The sequence below is a fragment of the Vulpes vulpes genome, chromosome 4 (genome assembly GCF_048418805.1).
Source record: "Vulpes vulpes isolate BD-2025 chromosome 4, VulVul3, whole genome shotgun sequence".
In the NCBI taxonomy this organism is placed as follows: Eukaryota; Metazoa; Chordata; class Mammalia; order Carnivora; family Canidae; genus Vulpes; species Vulpes vulpes.
Genome location: NC_132783.1, coordinates 126,922,620 through 126,937,617, shown reverse-complemented (window position 1 = coordinate 126,937,617; position 14,998 = coordinate 126,922,620). Strand labels below are relative to the sequence as shown.

Genomic DNA, 14,998 nt, shown 5'->3' with positions numbered 1-14,998 from the left:
AAGGTACTGTAGTATGCATTTGTAGCACATTTCATTCCAAAATGGAAATTCTTGGGCAGCCTGGGTGGCTCAGTGGTTTAGAATCACCTTCGGTCCAGAACGTGATCCTGGAATCCCAGTATCAAGTCCCACATCCGGCTTCCTGCATGGAGCCTGCTTTTCCCTCTGCCTATGACTCTGCCTCTCTCTCTCTCTCTCTCTCATGAATAAATAAATAAAATCTAAAAAAAAATTCTTATATAATCTTATACTTTAAAAAAAAGATTTATTTATTTATTTGAGAGACAGAGAGTGAGCATGCAAGTGGGGGAGAAGCACAGAGGAGGGAGAGAGATAGAATCCATGCTGAGCACAGAGCCCATCGTTAGACTCCACATGGGGCTCTCATGGTCCAAGATCATGACTTGAACCAAAATCAAGAGTTGGATGCTCAACCAATTATCTCTACCTATGGAGTCATAGAAGTTAGAGCTGAAATGAATCTTTGACATCTCCGGGTTAAACCCCCTCATGGTATGGATGATGAAACTGGGGCTTCAGGAGGGGCAATAATCCTGAGACTACATAACAACTTAGATCCTGGAACTCCTCATTCTTGGATGAGGTGCATCCCTTCATTGAATTTCTGATCACACTAACGATGTGTTACTGGAGCATCTAGAATGCCTTGAACTCCACCACCTAGGTCACAAGAGCATTTATCCAGATGTAGCTGAATGATAGAGAAAACTTTGATCAGTGGCTCCCCTGTGTGCTGTGGAGCCTTGAGGATCTGCCAGCTATTGAAAGGAACTTGCAAAACCACCTCTTGCCCCCAGTGTTGCTATTTTGATCCTTATATCTTTAACAAAACATGCAACATTATTAAGTACACAGAGAAAATGCTGTTGTATTTTATTAATATAGTAACTTTCATTTAAAGAGCTAAAATGCCATTCATATAATTTATTTTTTGTTTTTAAAGACTTATTTATTATTTTAGAGGGGGTTGGAGGAGCAGAGGGAGAGGGACAAGCAGACGTGGGGCTCGATCTCACAACCCAGAGATCACGACCTGAGCTGAAACCAAGAGTTGGATGCCTTACCAGCTGAGCCACCCAGGTGCCCAGCCATTCTTTTAATTTTAGTGTCTCAGTTTCATTATCTATAAAACCATCAATAACACTCTACCTTCTTTATAAGACTTTTTTGTTAGGCTTCAGTAAGAAAATTCATGTAAAGTGCTTAGAACAATCTTTGGCAAGGAATCATCACTCAATAAAAATTAGTTTTTCAAGTTAGTAATAACATTTAAGAGTGTTACAAATTTAATAGTAGCTGTTGCTCATGCATTTTTCAAAATTAGTGGCTACTTAAGTGAAACAAGGATCATGTGAAAGTCAAAAATGTGTTTTGATATTAAATAAGGCTATTTGCATTCAAAACAACTTAGAAATATGGCTTTAGTTGCTTTTTATCTTACAAATAAAATCAGATCTCTGACCATTTTATTTGAAATTGTAATTTCCCACCAGTGTTTCCTATGACCCTTCAAAGCTTTATTTTTCTTTGTTATACATCCCCTTTTGATATATAAATTATTACTTAAGTTTAAATAAATATCTCCTCGGCCCTCTCTCCTTCATCAGCATGTAAACACGCTGGTTCTTGGTCTCTTTTGTCTGTTGAATTCATTTCAGCATTTAGAAGAATGAGAGCAAGCATAGCATATAATGAATAAATATTTTTGAATTGGGTCTTGGAAATAGTTTAGAAATGGGTTTTTATGAAATATGAATATCATAATTTGAGTCCATAATTACAGCCACTTTTGTAACACTATTCTCAAAGTTTCTGCCAAATTAAAGATATTTCATAGACCTCAGAAATGATCTTCTCTGTTCAATTGTCTTCCATTGTTTTAGCCAGACTGATACTTTGTAACATAACTGCTTTATCTCAGCTTTGTTGTAATAGTTGATTGAAATAAAAAAAAAACTACAGCTTTTGAGATTCAGATTTCTTTTTAAAGCACCTGTAATTTATTTAGTCTACCTCTTATTTATTTGATAACATTTATTAAGTTCTAAACTATATCAAGATGTATGAAGAAGAAAATTAACATAGCTTATAATATAATCAACCAGAAAATTTCTGCTGACATTCAAAAAAAGTAAAAATAACACATGTCTATATTTGAAAATTTTGAACAGAACAGAAAGAAAAATATAAGCCAGAGTTCTCTTCTACCTGAAGCCATGACCTCTTCCCACACATAATCACTGTTTTCTTTTTTTTATTGGTATCCAACTGAGGGAAAATTCTTCCATATATTATCTTACACATATACATGTATGCATGTTCTTTAAATATATACACAAAAAGAGGACATATGATGTGCCCTACTCTGTAGTTTGCTGTTTTTACTGAGTAATATACTTTGAAAATCTTTCTATATTGATAGATGCATATCTACTGCATCTTTTTAGTGGCTGCATAGTTTTATACCATGTGGATGTATTACACTGGATTTAACTATTTCCTAATTTTAGACATTTAGTATATACACACACTGCAATAAACATCATTGCACTGTATACTTTCGTAGTAGATCCATGGGATCAGTGGGAGTGTTCCTAGCAGTTGATGGCTTAGTCAAATGATATGAAATTTAAAATATTAATAGATATTGCCAAATTGCCTACTGAAATATGCCTCCCTCAAATGTTTCAGAGGGTAAGTTTCTGATTATATTTTAATGTGGTCATTTTCTTTGTGTCGCAGTAAAAAAATTCTTTAGCAAAAAAAAAAATGAGGATCATTTTATAAATCTTCATTCAAACCAAGAGTGTGAGATCAGATATAAAAATTATTTCTCCAATATGCTCAGACTTGACAGCATTTCTTCTTAATAAATTAGTGAGATTTTTGCACTTCCCTACAAGCCCAGAGAAAAATGCTAGAATAAAAGCAACCAAAATCGTTGACATGTGACTGAATGTCCTTCAATTTAAAATGAAAATGACATACATTTGAGTATCCATTGTATACTGCTAGGCATTGAATGAAATACAAATAATAGAATCCATTATCACTGTCTGGGGAGGGTAGACAGAAACTGAGGATTCTTCCCATGCTTTTTATCCAAGCTTTTTTTTTTTTTTTAAATGCAACTCATAGGTAGGCTGCTACTTATCTAAAAGCTATTATTTCCCTATTCGAATCCAAAAATTAAAGATTGCTGCATTTGCTTACTGATTTTTGTTCACTGGTAAGTAACTCACCTTTCCTGGTTTTGCCAGGCAGCACAGAACTATAGGACATTGAGCGAAAGAGTGTCCAGACAAAATTTAGCCTGTGATCAGGAGAAAAGTGTGTCTTAAATAATCAGACCCAAACTCCAGATTGGGTGGTTTTTCACCACTTTCATTGGTGGTTTTTCACTGGGCCTTCGTTGCTGAGACTCCTAACAATGTGAAATTTCCCCGTTAACCAACCACCTGACTAATCACCTTCCTACCCTCCAACCCTCAACTAGGGATCCTCTCATACAGGAACTGCTTCAACAAAGGAGCCTAACAGGAGAGGGTTTTGTTGTTTTTACTGTTGTTGTTGTTTACTTATTTTTCTTATTAGATTTTGAAGAGATCATTTTCTTCCAGAATAATTCCTTCAACTGTAGAGAAAGCAAATTCTTAAAGTATTTTGTTGAATCAGCATGTAGATGATTGAGAGAAGTTAAATTACCAGTTGTCAGTTCTCAGCAGATGATATCTGTTTCCACTTCCAAAAACTCGAAAAGCGTTGATGGACTTTATTCCAACTAAGAGCAAAAACTTCAAGAACAGAACCCTTATAAAATTATTCCAACCTCTTCTCTGGCTATAACTCTTCTGAGGCGATTTGGAAAAATGCTATAAATTAAGATGATAGGGTCTAAGCTTCTTATTTGAGGAGCTGATAATAAAATAACTAATTGATATCTTCTCCTTTAATACCATTTGATTGTTATGAGGAAAAATTGTTTTATGTTAAAAGGATAATTTTCATTCCAATAAAGATAATTATTTCTCTAAATTTGTTATTACCATGGCCCAGCATAAAATATCAGATGTTTCCTTATTTATTAATTTTCAACATCTCTAGGCTTTTTGGAAATATCTACAATGACATATGGGCATTTTACCCATTACCATACAATTTTCATAGAAACATGGAACAAAATAATGTTCAGTTAGAAGAGAAGGCTGGAAAAATCTTCTGCTCTGGTGCCATGGTGGAAGAGCAGCAGCCATACATCTCTCTTGAACTCTAAAAATCAGTGATCCCACTGAACCATTGAAGATGGCTTTGTGAGCATTTGGAGAATTCTAGTGTAGAGTGAAGTCCATTTCATTCTGATCTGTCACCTTCTAATGTACTTGCCTCACATGAATGTGTCTATAAGGCAGTTTGGCATATCTTACCCGACAGGTTAGAGGATGCTCTAGTTTGCCCTCAGCTGCAGGTTCTTTCTTTCTGTCTTCTTGTGAATTTCTTGAATCTCTTTATTTAATGTTTTTCTTCTATGCATGCCCCAAAATCTCGAGAAATGATACTTACCATTGCTAGGGCAGGCTAGGGAGTCCAGGCACATGACTCATCTTTTGGTTAAAGGGTATGTTTGCTTTACTTTTTAACTCTAGTTTAACTCATAGAAAAAACTTGATCTCAACAAAGTAGTTCTCTGGAAGGATAGTTCTTTAAGAAACATGAACCTTTAGTTCTTATGATATTTAAGCTAAGTAGTTACTTCTTATTTTAAAAGAAAGGCAAATGATCTAAGGTATGTATTTTCGTTCATGAAAGGGTAAGTTTGTTGGAAACATGATCCATGATTTTGAAATAGTAAGATTATGAATGAAATCATTATATCACTCACCTTTAAACAGTCTTTGGTGTCCAGAGAGCTTATCCTCAGGTGGCTGAAAAAAAAAATAGGTCGCAATGAAAATGGTTTACATGATAATCCAAACAAAACTTCTCCCTCCTATTGCTAGCTAACACAGGACCTATCCCACAGGTCTAACAATACCCAGGGTGTTGTCAAAATAAATACTCTGTGGAAACTCTGGACTTTGTAAACGATTACTTCAAACAGCAGTAACCCTGAAACTCTGGGATTCTGAATTTTCAGTGATTCTCCCATTCAAAGAATATTGTAATAGGTTTTGCTTTTGCAAAAAAAAAAAAAAAAGAAAGAAAGAAAGAAAAAGAAAAAGAAATCTCTGACTATTTTTAAAAACCACTTAGAATAAATTGCTTAAAATTGTCTTCCCCTTTAGGAATGTGTCCAGTTAATTAAAACATGTATTGATTTTTTTTTTATTGTAGAGTATTTGTTGAGGAAGATTTAGGAAATATGCAAAAGTGTGAAGGGAAGATTAAAATCATTTTTAATAACCAGACAAAAATTACTCCAATATTTGGAGTAAATACTCCCAGTCATATTATATGTGTGTGTGTGTCTCTATGTAAATATACACATGCACAGGAATATACATACATATATAATTTTGTAAGTGATATCACATATTTTTTAAAGATTGTTTTTTAAAAGATTTTATTTATTCATGAGACACAGAGAGAGAGGTAGAGACATAGGCAGAAGGAGAAGCAAGCTCCTGTGGGGAACCTAATGTGGAACTCCATCCCAGGACCCCGGGGTCATTACCAGAGCCAAAGGCAGATGCTCAACCACTGAGCCACCCAGGTGCCCCTATTTTTTAAAGATTTAAATACACAGAATAGATTACATTCCACAGCCTATAAAACCATATCATCATTGGTCTATGCAAGATCTTCTTTTATTTATTTCATGATTTCCCCCCATGATCTTGTTTCATTTCTTTCCCGAATTAGTTACATGTGTTAATGTATTTGAAGTTTGTCCTTATATGCTATTATCTAGATATATGTATACCCTTAAAAATATAGTCTCATTATCCATGTATATTTTTGTAATTTACAGAAATGGTACTTTGCTAAAAGTTTTATTTGATTTCTTACTTTTTTCATTTAGCATTATGCTTCTGAGCCTTATTCAAGGTAAGTCTATTGAAGCATAGACATTCATTGTATCAACCACATTTTACTTATTTACTCTCTCAGCGCCCGACTTTTGTTGACTTTGACTCCCTGCAACTATAAACACAAGATATTTTTCACTGTGCATCTGTGAGAAAATTCCTAGAACCTCCCATGTTACTCTTCAGAAAAACTGTACACATTGACACTCTTAGCAGTAGCCCAAGAGAGCTTCTAACTAGCAAGTTCTCAACTTGCTAGTATTTGCTGTTGCCAACCTACTGACCTTACATCTGACATGTAATAGGATATCTCACGGTTGGTTAAGTGGGGTGTCTCTGGTCAATAGTGAGCTTCAGCATCCCTTTGTTCTCATTGGATATTCTGATTTCCTATCTGAAAATTGAAAATTAATATTCCCCCATTATTTTTCTATTGTGCTTCTTTGCTTTCATTGCCTGACTTTTAGATATGCTCCATACATTCTAGGTATCAATGATTTTAAGGATTTTTAAGGGTCTCTTCTTTCAATCTGTCACTTTGCTTTGGATAATTTTTCTTTTGCTTAGGAAATTACTTTGTTTACGAAATCTGAAGTCACAGATACATTCCTAAATTTGCATCAGTTACTCTTAGAGTTTTATATTTTATAAGGAGTCTTAATCCTCTGTGGTCACACTGTATTTTTATAAATGGTGTGAGGTGGAATAGAGTAAGTAAAATAAAACCCAAGAAACTTATAATCATTTAATAAATGAATAAAAACATTTATGAAAACTTAGTGATGGGGGATCCCTGGGTGGCTCAGCGGTTTGGCACCTGCCTTGGGCCCAGGGCACGATCCTGGAGTCCCAGGATCAAGTCCCGCATCGGGCTCCCGGCATGGAGCCTGCTTCTCCCTCTGCCTGTGTCTCTGCCTCTCTCTCTCTCTCTATGTGTGTGTGTGTCTATCATCAATCAATCAATCAATCAATCAATCTTTAAAAAAAGAAGAAAAGAAAACTTAGTGACTTTGGTGACAGGCGGTCACTACACTTATTGTGGTGAGCATTTCATGTGTGTAATTATTGAATCCCTATGTTGCACACCTGAAATAATATATGTCAAGTATACTTCAATTCAAAAGTTAAAAAAACTCAACAATTATGCATGATTAAAACTTCCATCAGGGGCACCTGGGTGGCTCAGTTGGTTAGGCATCTGACTCTTGATTTTGGCTCAGGTCATGATCTCAGGGTCCTAGGATTGAGTCCTGCATCAAGTTCTGTGCTCAGCATGGAGTCAGCTTATCCCTCTTCCTCTGCATACCTCTTCCCCATCAAATAAATTAATTAATTAATTAATTAATTAATATCTTAAAAAGCTTTCATCAAAATAGAAACAGAAGATAAATTCTCAATCTGACAAAAGATATCTACAAAAAACTTGTAGCTAACATTGTAGTGGAAAAATATTGAGCATTTTTTCCTAAGTTCAGAAAAGAGAAAAGGATGCCTGCTATCACTACATTTATTCAATATTGTACTGGAGATCCTATGGTATTACTTATAGACAACACGATTATGTATATAGAAAATCCAAAAGAATCTAGAGACATATTGAAATTAATAAATGACTTTAATAAAATTGTTGCATACAGTTTATTATGTAAATGTTTATTGTAGAAAAAGATGTCTCTATAAACCAGCAAAAGCAAATATAAAATTTAATCTGTAAAGTTTTAAAATAGCATCTACAAGTGTACTCTTTACGTCTAATTATGATTATACTTCTATGAGAGGTTCACAATAGTTTGAGACTGGCTAATATGTATATTATGCTAAGGTGAAGCAGAACAAAATGGTGCAATGAAAAAAGAAAACTATGGCAATGGAGAATGTGGAGACTTATATTTTCCTCTTGATTTTGTAATAACCAACTATATGATTTTCATCATCACTTCACTTCATTAAATTTTTTCCTCTTTTGGAAATAAGTATTTATCAAACACTTCTCAAAACAATAGAAGGCTTTAAAAAATATTAATTATCCCAAATATGGAAAACAGCTAAAACAAACATTCCTCAAACAACTTATATTTTCACCATGTGGTGGGAAATGATTATCTGAGCAAGTCTAAGGATTCTTTGAAGTACAGTGGGGGACCTCTGCTCCAAGGTAACATGCTTTAACATGCATGGTAGTAACTTACTCAAGACCAGAGTAAGTCAGAACCAGAATACAAGTACCTGGTTCACAGTCTGCTTTCTTTCTCCTATACTGTGCTGAGGCTTTAAAGATTGAGATTTCAGGCTAAGAAGAAAAACAGAGTAGTGTGCCTTAGATCTCTGTTGAATACACATTGGGGCTGTGGTACAGGAGTTTCACCCTTCAGGATCTGAGAAAGTTAACAGGAGAAAAAGATACATATGGTGATGGGGCAAGAAAATAAGTATGTACACTTCTTTTTCTAGTTGGTTCTTTGAGGCCCTAAAATTAAATACATTTTTTCCTATGGTCATGGTATTTGGAGCAAAGGGCAAATTCTAGCAGTCATAACCTAGAGAGATAAAAGTCAGAAGCCAATAGGATGAGCCTAAGAAGTGTTGTTAAGTAACGTGGGCTATAAGGAGGACAGAGAAATGAGAAGATTGTGTTCCATGGCACCGGGAAAACATAGGTGGTGGGATTTAAATGTGGTATGGAGGAATTGTTGAGATGGAGTATCTTTTCAGTGATCTACGTGAGTTCTCCATCTTGAGTCTCTGTGGATGGTTAAACGACACATCCCACTCAAGGTCTTTTCTAGATCACTGATTGGCAAACTACAGCCAAGGAGGCAAATCTAGCTTGCTACCTGTTTTACAAATAGAGTTTTATTGAAATGAAGTCACACAATTAGTCATTGTCCACAGCTCCTTTTGTACTATAACAGTAGAGTTGAATAGTTGCAAAGGAGACTATATAGCCTGCAAAGCCCAGAGTATTTACTATCTGACCCTTTATAGAAAAAGTTTTCTGAACCCTGAAACCCAGAGGGAGAGATTTCTGGTCTGATCAACACAAACACGATGTCCAATTGGCTTTGAGAAATAGGTGTAGAAATAGGTTGGTTTTGTTTGTTTGTTTGTTAATGATGAATGAGTGGTTGTTCCAGAGCTACAAATTGGATGTGTGCAGTTATGCTCAGGTATGCATCTGTGCAAGAATATGACTGCTCTCTAAACAATATTTGGACACATGCTACCGAGAAACAAAGTATACTATGAAAATTGCCAGTTGAACTATTTCAGCTACTGCAGGTCTTCTAAAGTGTTGGCTGGTGACATGGAATACCTTTTTATGTATTTATTTTTTAATTTTGTAATAAACAATAAGGAGTTCAATTTGCCAGCATACAGCATAACACCCAGTGCTCATCCTGCCAAGTGCCCCCCTCAGTACCCATCACCCAGTCACCCCAACCCCCCACCCACCTCCCCTTCCACTACCCCTTGTTCAATTCCCAGAGTTAGGTGTCACTCATGTTTTGCCACCATCACTGATATTTTCACTAATTTTCTCTCCTTTCCCTTTATTCCCTTTCACTAATTTTTATTGGATTACCCTTTTAAATAAAATGCTCTATATCTGTATAATGCAAAAAGTTGCTAGTGAGCTTAAATGTGTAGACTGACCAGCGGAAAAGGCCTTTCTTACAAAGGAACAGAAGGGTGTATAAGGAAATTAGAGCCAGGACATGGAAAGTTAAAATGGACCAATTATAATTTTTCCACACTAGAATATGTATTCTGTTAAAAATCTTCATTCCTCTCTTAATGATGATAGATTCACAGCCAAATGGTATTTTCTGCCAAGAAAATAACCCCAAACATAAGATAATGAACAGTGCAAGCTGCTATCTGAAGGCTTTTTCATACGCTAAGTATCCACATGCCAACTTATCATTATAGGAAAAATACTATAATTTCTCATTAGAACCAAGGCTAATGACCCCATCTATTTCCCTGGCCCTTTAGAGTGTACTTTGTCAGTCAATGTGTAAGTAGATAAAGTAAAATTACAAATTGAATTATTTCACTCAGAGAATTAGAGAACAAAACTCTCAAATGGAGGATATAGAGGTTTACTTCGGACCTCAGGCTACCACGCTCTTTCTGTCTTTTCTTTTACTACTAAAATTATTTCAGGGATAGTCTAAATTGACTATATTTGATTTCTTAACAGCTATTCTTCATTAACTTAACTCTTTGGTATCAGAGTTACAAACACAACAGCCTACATAACTATTCTCTCAATGACCACCAGGAACCTCCTAATTGCCAAACTGAAGGACCACCTTTCAATCTGCTTATTGGCTTCTGGGATATCTTACAATACATATTTTTCTCAGGAAACTCCTCTCTTTCTTCCTATTATTCTCTTCTTGCTCCTATCTGGAATTCTATCCTCAGGTTCTTCTTTCATCTACTTCCATGGACTTATACTTTACCTTTCTGCCTCTTGCTTCCTAGTCCACTTAATTCTGTACAGCTGACGCTTGACCAACATGGGAATTAGGAGTGTGGATCTCCCATGCGGTCAAAAATCCATGTATAATTTTTGAGTCCCTAGAAAGAACCACTAACAGCTTACTGTTGACTAGAAGCCTTACTGATAACACAGTCAATGAACACATATTTTGTATGTTATATGTATTGTATACTGTTTTCTTACAATAAAGTAAGCTAGAGAAAAAATATTATTAACAAAATCATAAGGAAGAGAAAATACATTTACAGTACTGTACTGTAAAAAATTCACATATAATGGACCCAAGAAGTTCAAACTCATGCTGTTCAAGGTCAACTATATTCAAATGTTCACTAATAGTATCCAAATAGAACACCACATCACAGCGACAGCATTCTTTCTTCCCCACTTTCTATAATCTACTAGCTGCTAAATCCTATAGCTGTACTCTCTGAAGTGTCTCTTGTCTATGCACTTTCATCTTTTCTACTTCTTCCGCATGTCTTTAGCTATAGCTCCACTTCCAGCCCCGACGAACTCACAACTAGAAGATTCCTTCAGTGGCTTAAGTGGTGCTATAATTCCTCCTAAACTACCCTTTCAGGTTAGTCAGTCTACAGCTCACCTCTCAGTGGCACAGCTCTACTCAAAACATCAATGCTGCTCTTTTCTGAAGATCACCAAATTAGGGACAGAGTCCTAATGCCTAATATTTGAAACCCTGAACAATTTGATCCCATATTATCCCTTTAGACTTATTTTCTCTCCTTCTTTTTGCATACTTCATCATCCAACCAAATTGGACAATTTGCTCAAAATGGCCTCTCCTGACATTGTCCTTTCTTGAAACTTTTTCTTTCCCAATTTTGTATTCTGAAGTATTAGTGTATTATGTGTCTGTTCTTCAAGGTCCATTCCAAATGTATTTCCTTCCTAAACCTTTCTGTATTTCATAAACACTTTCACTCTTATGATCAGAAACTACATGATTCCTCTATCCTTTAAGCTTACATAACTTTTTAAATCTTTTGTATGGAAGGTATTATTGCAGGCATTGTGATTATTTGTTTGCTGTATTATCACCTACTCTCTCTTACTCTGTATGATATATTCAAATTTCCTTAGTAACAGGGCCTGAATAATATATTCATCTTTATAATTGACTAAATAGAATTTAAACAAATGTTGATTGAATTGAGTTATCTACACACAATGAATTTGCAAGAAAATTGTTGATTTTTACATATGCTTTTACATATATGCCCTTAGCTAGAATTCTACTATGCAGGTTTTCATTGATTTGGTGTAAGAGGCAACAATCTTTCCTATAGCAGAGGGCTTCAAAAATTGTTTTTACTTGCATAGTTACTGACTCGTTGAGCAATTCATAATGATGATATTAAATTGAATAAACCCTTTGGCAATTCTTTGGAATGCAAAGAAAATCAACTATTTAGACTCTTAATCTAAAACTGTTTTGATATAGGTAGGAATAGAAATAAAGTTTGAGATAAAACAAGTCAAACCTCTGCAAGTTTCTGTGCCTTTTGGGGTCATAGAAAAATCTGGATTAGGTTTTAATTCAGGGCTTTCTGGGAAAAGGCAAGCAAAAAGGTAACTGAGGTCAAAGGAGACTTACTCAAACTCTTGAATCAGCTTCCTAGTTTACTCCATGACCTACAGTTGTTCCATGCATCTTGAACTCTATTACCCAGTTTTCTATCGTAATCTGTTCTGGCTGCCAAAATAAAAATGCCATGGACTGAGTAGTTTATCAACAACAGATTGTGTCTTCATAGTTCTGGAGGCTGGGAAGTCCAAGGTCAGGATGCTGGCAGATGGACAGTCTGGTGAGGGCCACTCCTTGGTTCATAGATGGCTGTAGTCATGTTATAACTTCACATGGCAGAAGGGGCAAGAAAGCTCTCCAAGATCTCTTTTATCTTTTAAGACACTAATCCCACTCATCAGGCTCCACTCTTACAACCTAATCACCACCCAAATCCCCGCCTCCAAATACCATCACACTGGGATTAGGTTTCAACATATGAATTTTAGGGGATGTAAACATTTAGTCTAAAGCTCCACTATGATGAAAGTAACAATTTAATATTTGGGTAATATTTTATGGCTTGCAAAGCACTTATCAAAGTACCATAAAAGCAATAATATCTATTCACCCATTCTGATCAATACATAAATATTCACTGAGCACTTGTTACACACCAGACATTATGTTGAGACTTAAAGAGAAAAAGATGAATACATTTGGTTAATTTTTCAAGAACTTTAGTTAAAAGATAATAATAGTTGGATGGGAAAAAATGAATATGAGAAGTACTGAAAATTATAAGAAATTTATCACAGAAATCATAACCTCTCTTGTGTATGTAGCCATTTAATCTCTTTTCTTTAGCTCACATTTATTGTAGTTTCCACCATTATCATTATTTAAAGCCCTTTGTTCACTCATTCAGCAAAACTATACTGTAAAGCACTGTTCAAAGCACTGGACAGTGAATGAGACAGGGAAAAAAAAATCCTGCCTTCATGGACTTTATAACTTATTGCTCAAACTAAATGAGCAAATTTCTTTAGTATTTATTAAGATATTGTATCCTTCTAAAAACGCAGGTCATTCTCTCTGCCTCTTTTCTCCTGCCCCTCTGTTTTTTTAGAGGAAACCTACCCAGTCTTGTCTCAGAAAAGCTAATCCTCCAGGACCTGCTTCAAGTCTCATGATTCTGCCTCTTGAGCAAGGCTGGTAGGCCAGGATGGGGCATGAGTCAGTTCAACTTTATGTGCCCAGGTGAGGGGTGGGAACTCCAGTGACACATAACATGAACCTTACTTCCACCAAATGCTAGGAGAAGCAGAGAACACCTCTTTGCAGAGGGGAAGAAGAAGAATGGAGTGGGGACTTGAAAAAAATGTGCCCAGGGAGTATAAATGTCCTTCGTAGGCTCAGTTACACTTCCTTCCCTTGAATTCCACAAAATACACCTGTTCCCTTTCCTAGCACCTCGCAGTCATTTTTCTACCCTCTGCTTCTAAGAGTTTGCCTTTTTCTTTGTAATCCACATATAAGTGATAACATGCAGTATTTGTTTTTATCTGGCTTATTTCACTTAACATAATGCCATCAAGTTTCATCTACATTGTCACAAATGACAGGATTTCCTTCTTTCTCATCGCTGAATAATATTTCATCACACACACACACACACACACACACACACACACACACACACCTTCTTTATTCAATTATCTGTTGGTGGACACAGGTTGTTTCCATATGTTCACTATTGTGAGTAATGCTGCAAAGAACATGGGTGTAGAAATACCTCTTCAAGATTCTGTTCTCGTTTCCTTTAGATTTATATAACCAACCAGTAGTGGAACTGCTGGATCATAGAGTAGTTCTATTTTTAATTTTTTGAGGACTATCCATACTGTTCTCCCCCGTGGCTGCACCAGTTTGCATTCCCACCAACAGTGCACAAGGTTCCCTTTTCCCACATCTTTGTCAACACTTATCATCTCTTGCTTTTTTGATAATCGCCATTCTGACAGGTGCGAGGTAATATCTTGTTGCGGTTTTGATTTGCATTTCCCTGATGCTGAGTGATGCTGAGCACCTTTTCGTGTGTCTGTTGATCGTTTGTACAGCCCTCGTTTTTATGCAGGTAAAGTATCATTAATAAAGGAGAATCTAAGTCTCTGGGTACATTAGCAATTAGACAAGTTAATTCAACCAACAAATGGTAAAGGGGAATTCGAGGTCTTCTGCTCTCTAGGGGAATTTATTTCACTTTGTTTTTTACTAGCTTTCAGTACTCCCATGGCCACCCAAAACCATTCTGTTATGCTTCTTTTGCTTCAATAGACTTACTAATGTTTTGAGTATAATCAGAAAAAAAAGTCTTTCTATAACCCAGATCTAAAGAAAGAGCAAGAATGTAATAAGCATTCTTGGCAGTTTAAATTTAATATTTAGTTAAAGGATTCTCTTTATTTTATTAAGGTAATCTATTTATGTTGTTTAAAAAAACAGAACTCAAAGTTTTAAGGCAGCAAAACAATGCCACTACTTTACCCTTTCCTGCTTCCTCATCTTCCTCCAGGACCAGTCACTTTCAAATTAGAGCTGGTTTGTTTTTCTTTTCTTTTCTTCTCTTTTTTGTTTTTTTATCTTTGTATTTCTTAGGATTTGTGCCCATACAACTCCATTTATCTTAATCCCATGTCTCTTTTTTTATAGCTTTCAAGTATACTCCTGAATACACTGTTAGAATTTTTGCTGTAAATTATGCATTCACAAGAGGGATAACATTGCCCTCAAGAGGATGAAAATTGATTGTTAGTAGGGGTGGTTAAAAATTCTTAGATACTACAATAGTCTGTGGTCCTGTGGAGCTTAATCCTACCCAATAGAACCTTATTCCTTAGAATGTAACTCCTC

At 35.6% G+C, this 14,998-nt stretch overlaps 1 protein-coding gene across 10 annotated transcripts in view; it reads right to left on the bottom strand.

Moving 5' to 3' along the window:
- Positions 1-14,998, bottom strand: part of C6 (complement C6) — a 94,866-nt gene that overhangs the window by 60,562 nt on the left and 19,306 nt on the right. For 6 of the 10 annotated variants that reach the window (XM_072756995.1, XM_072756999.1, XM_072756994.1 and 3 more), the window contains one exon: positions 4,901-4,943. In XM_072756995.1, the coding sequence (XP_072613096.1) occupies positions 4,901-4,943 (43 nt within the window). Of the gene's footprint in view, positions 1-3,263; positions 3,335-4,445; positions 4,628-4,900; positions 5,081-14,998 lie in introns of those variants that run through there. The other 4 variants (XM_072756998.1, XM_072756997.1, XM_026016727.2 and 1 more) reach the window with 4 other exon arrangements.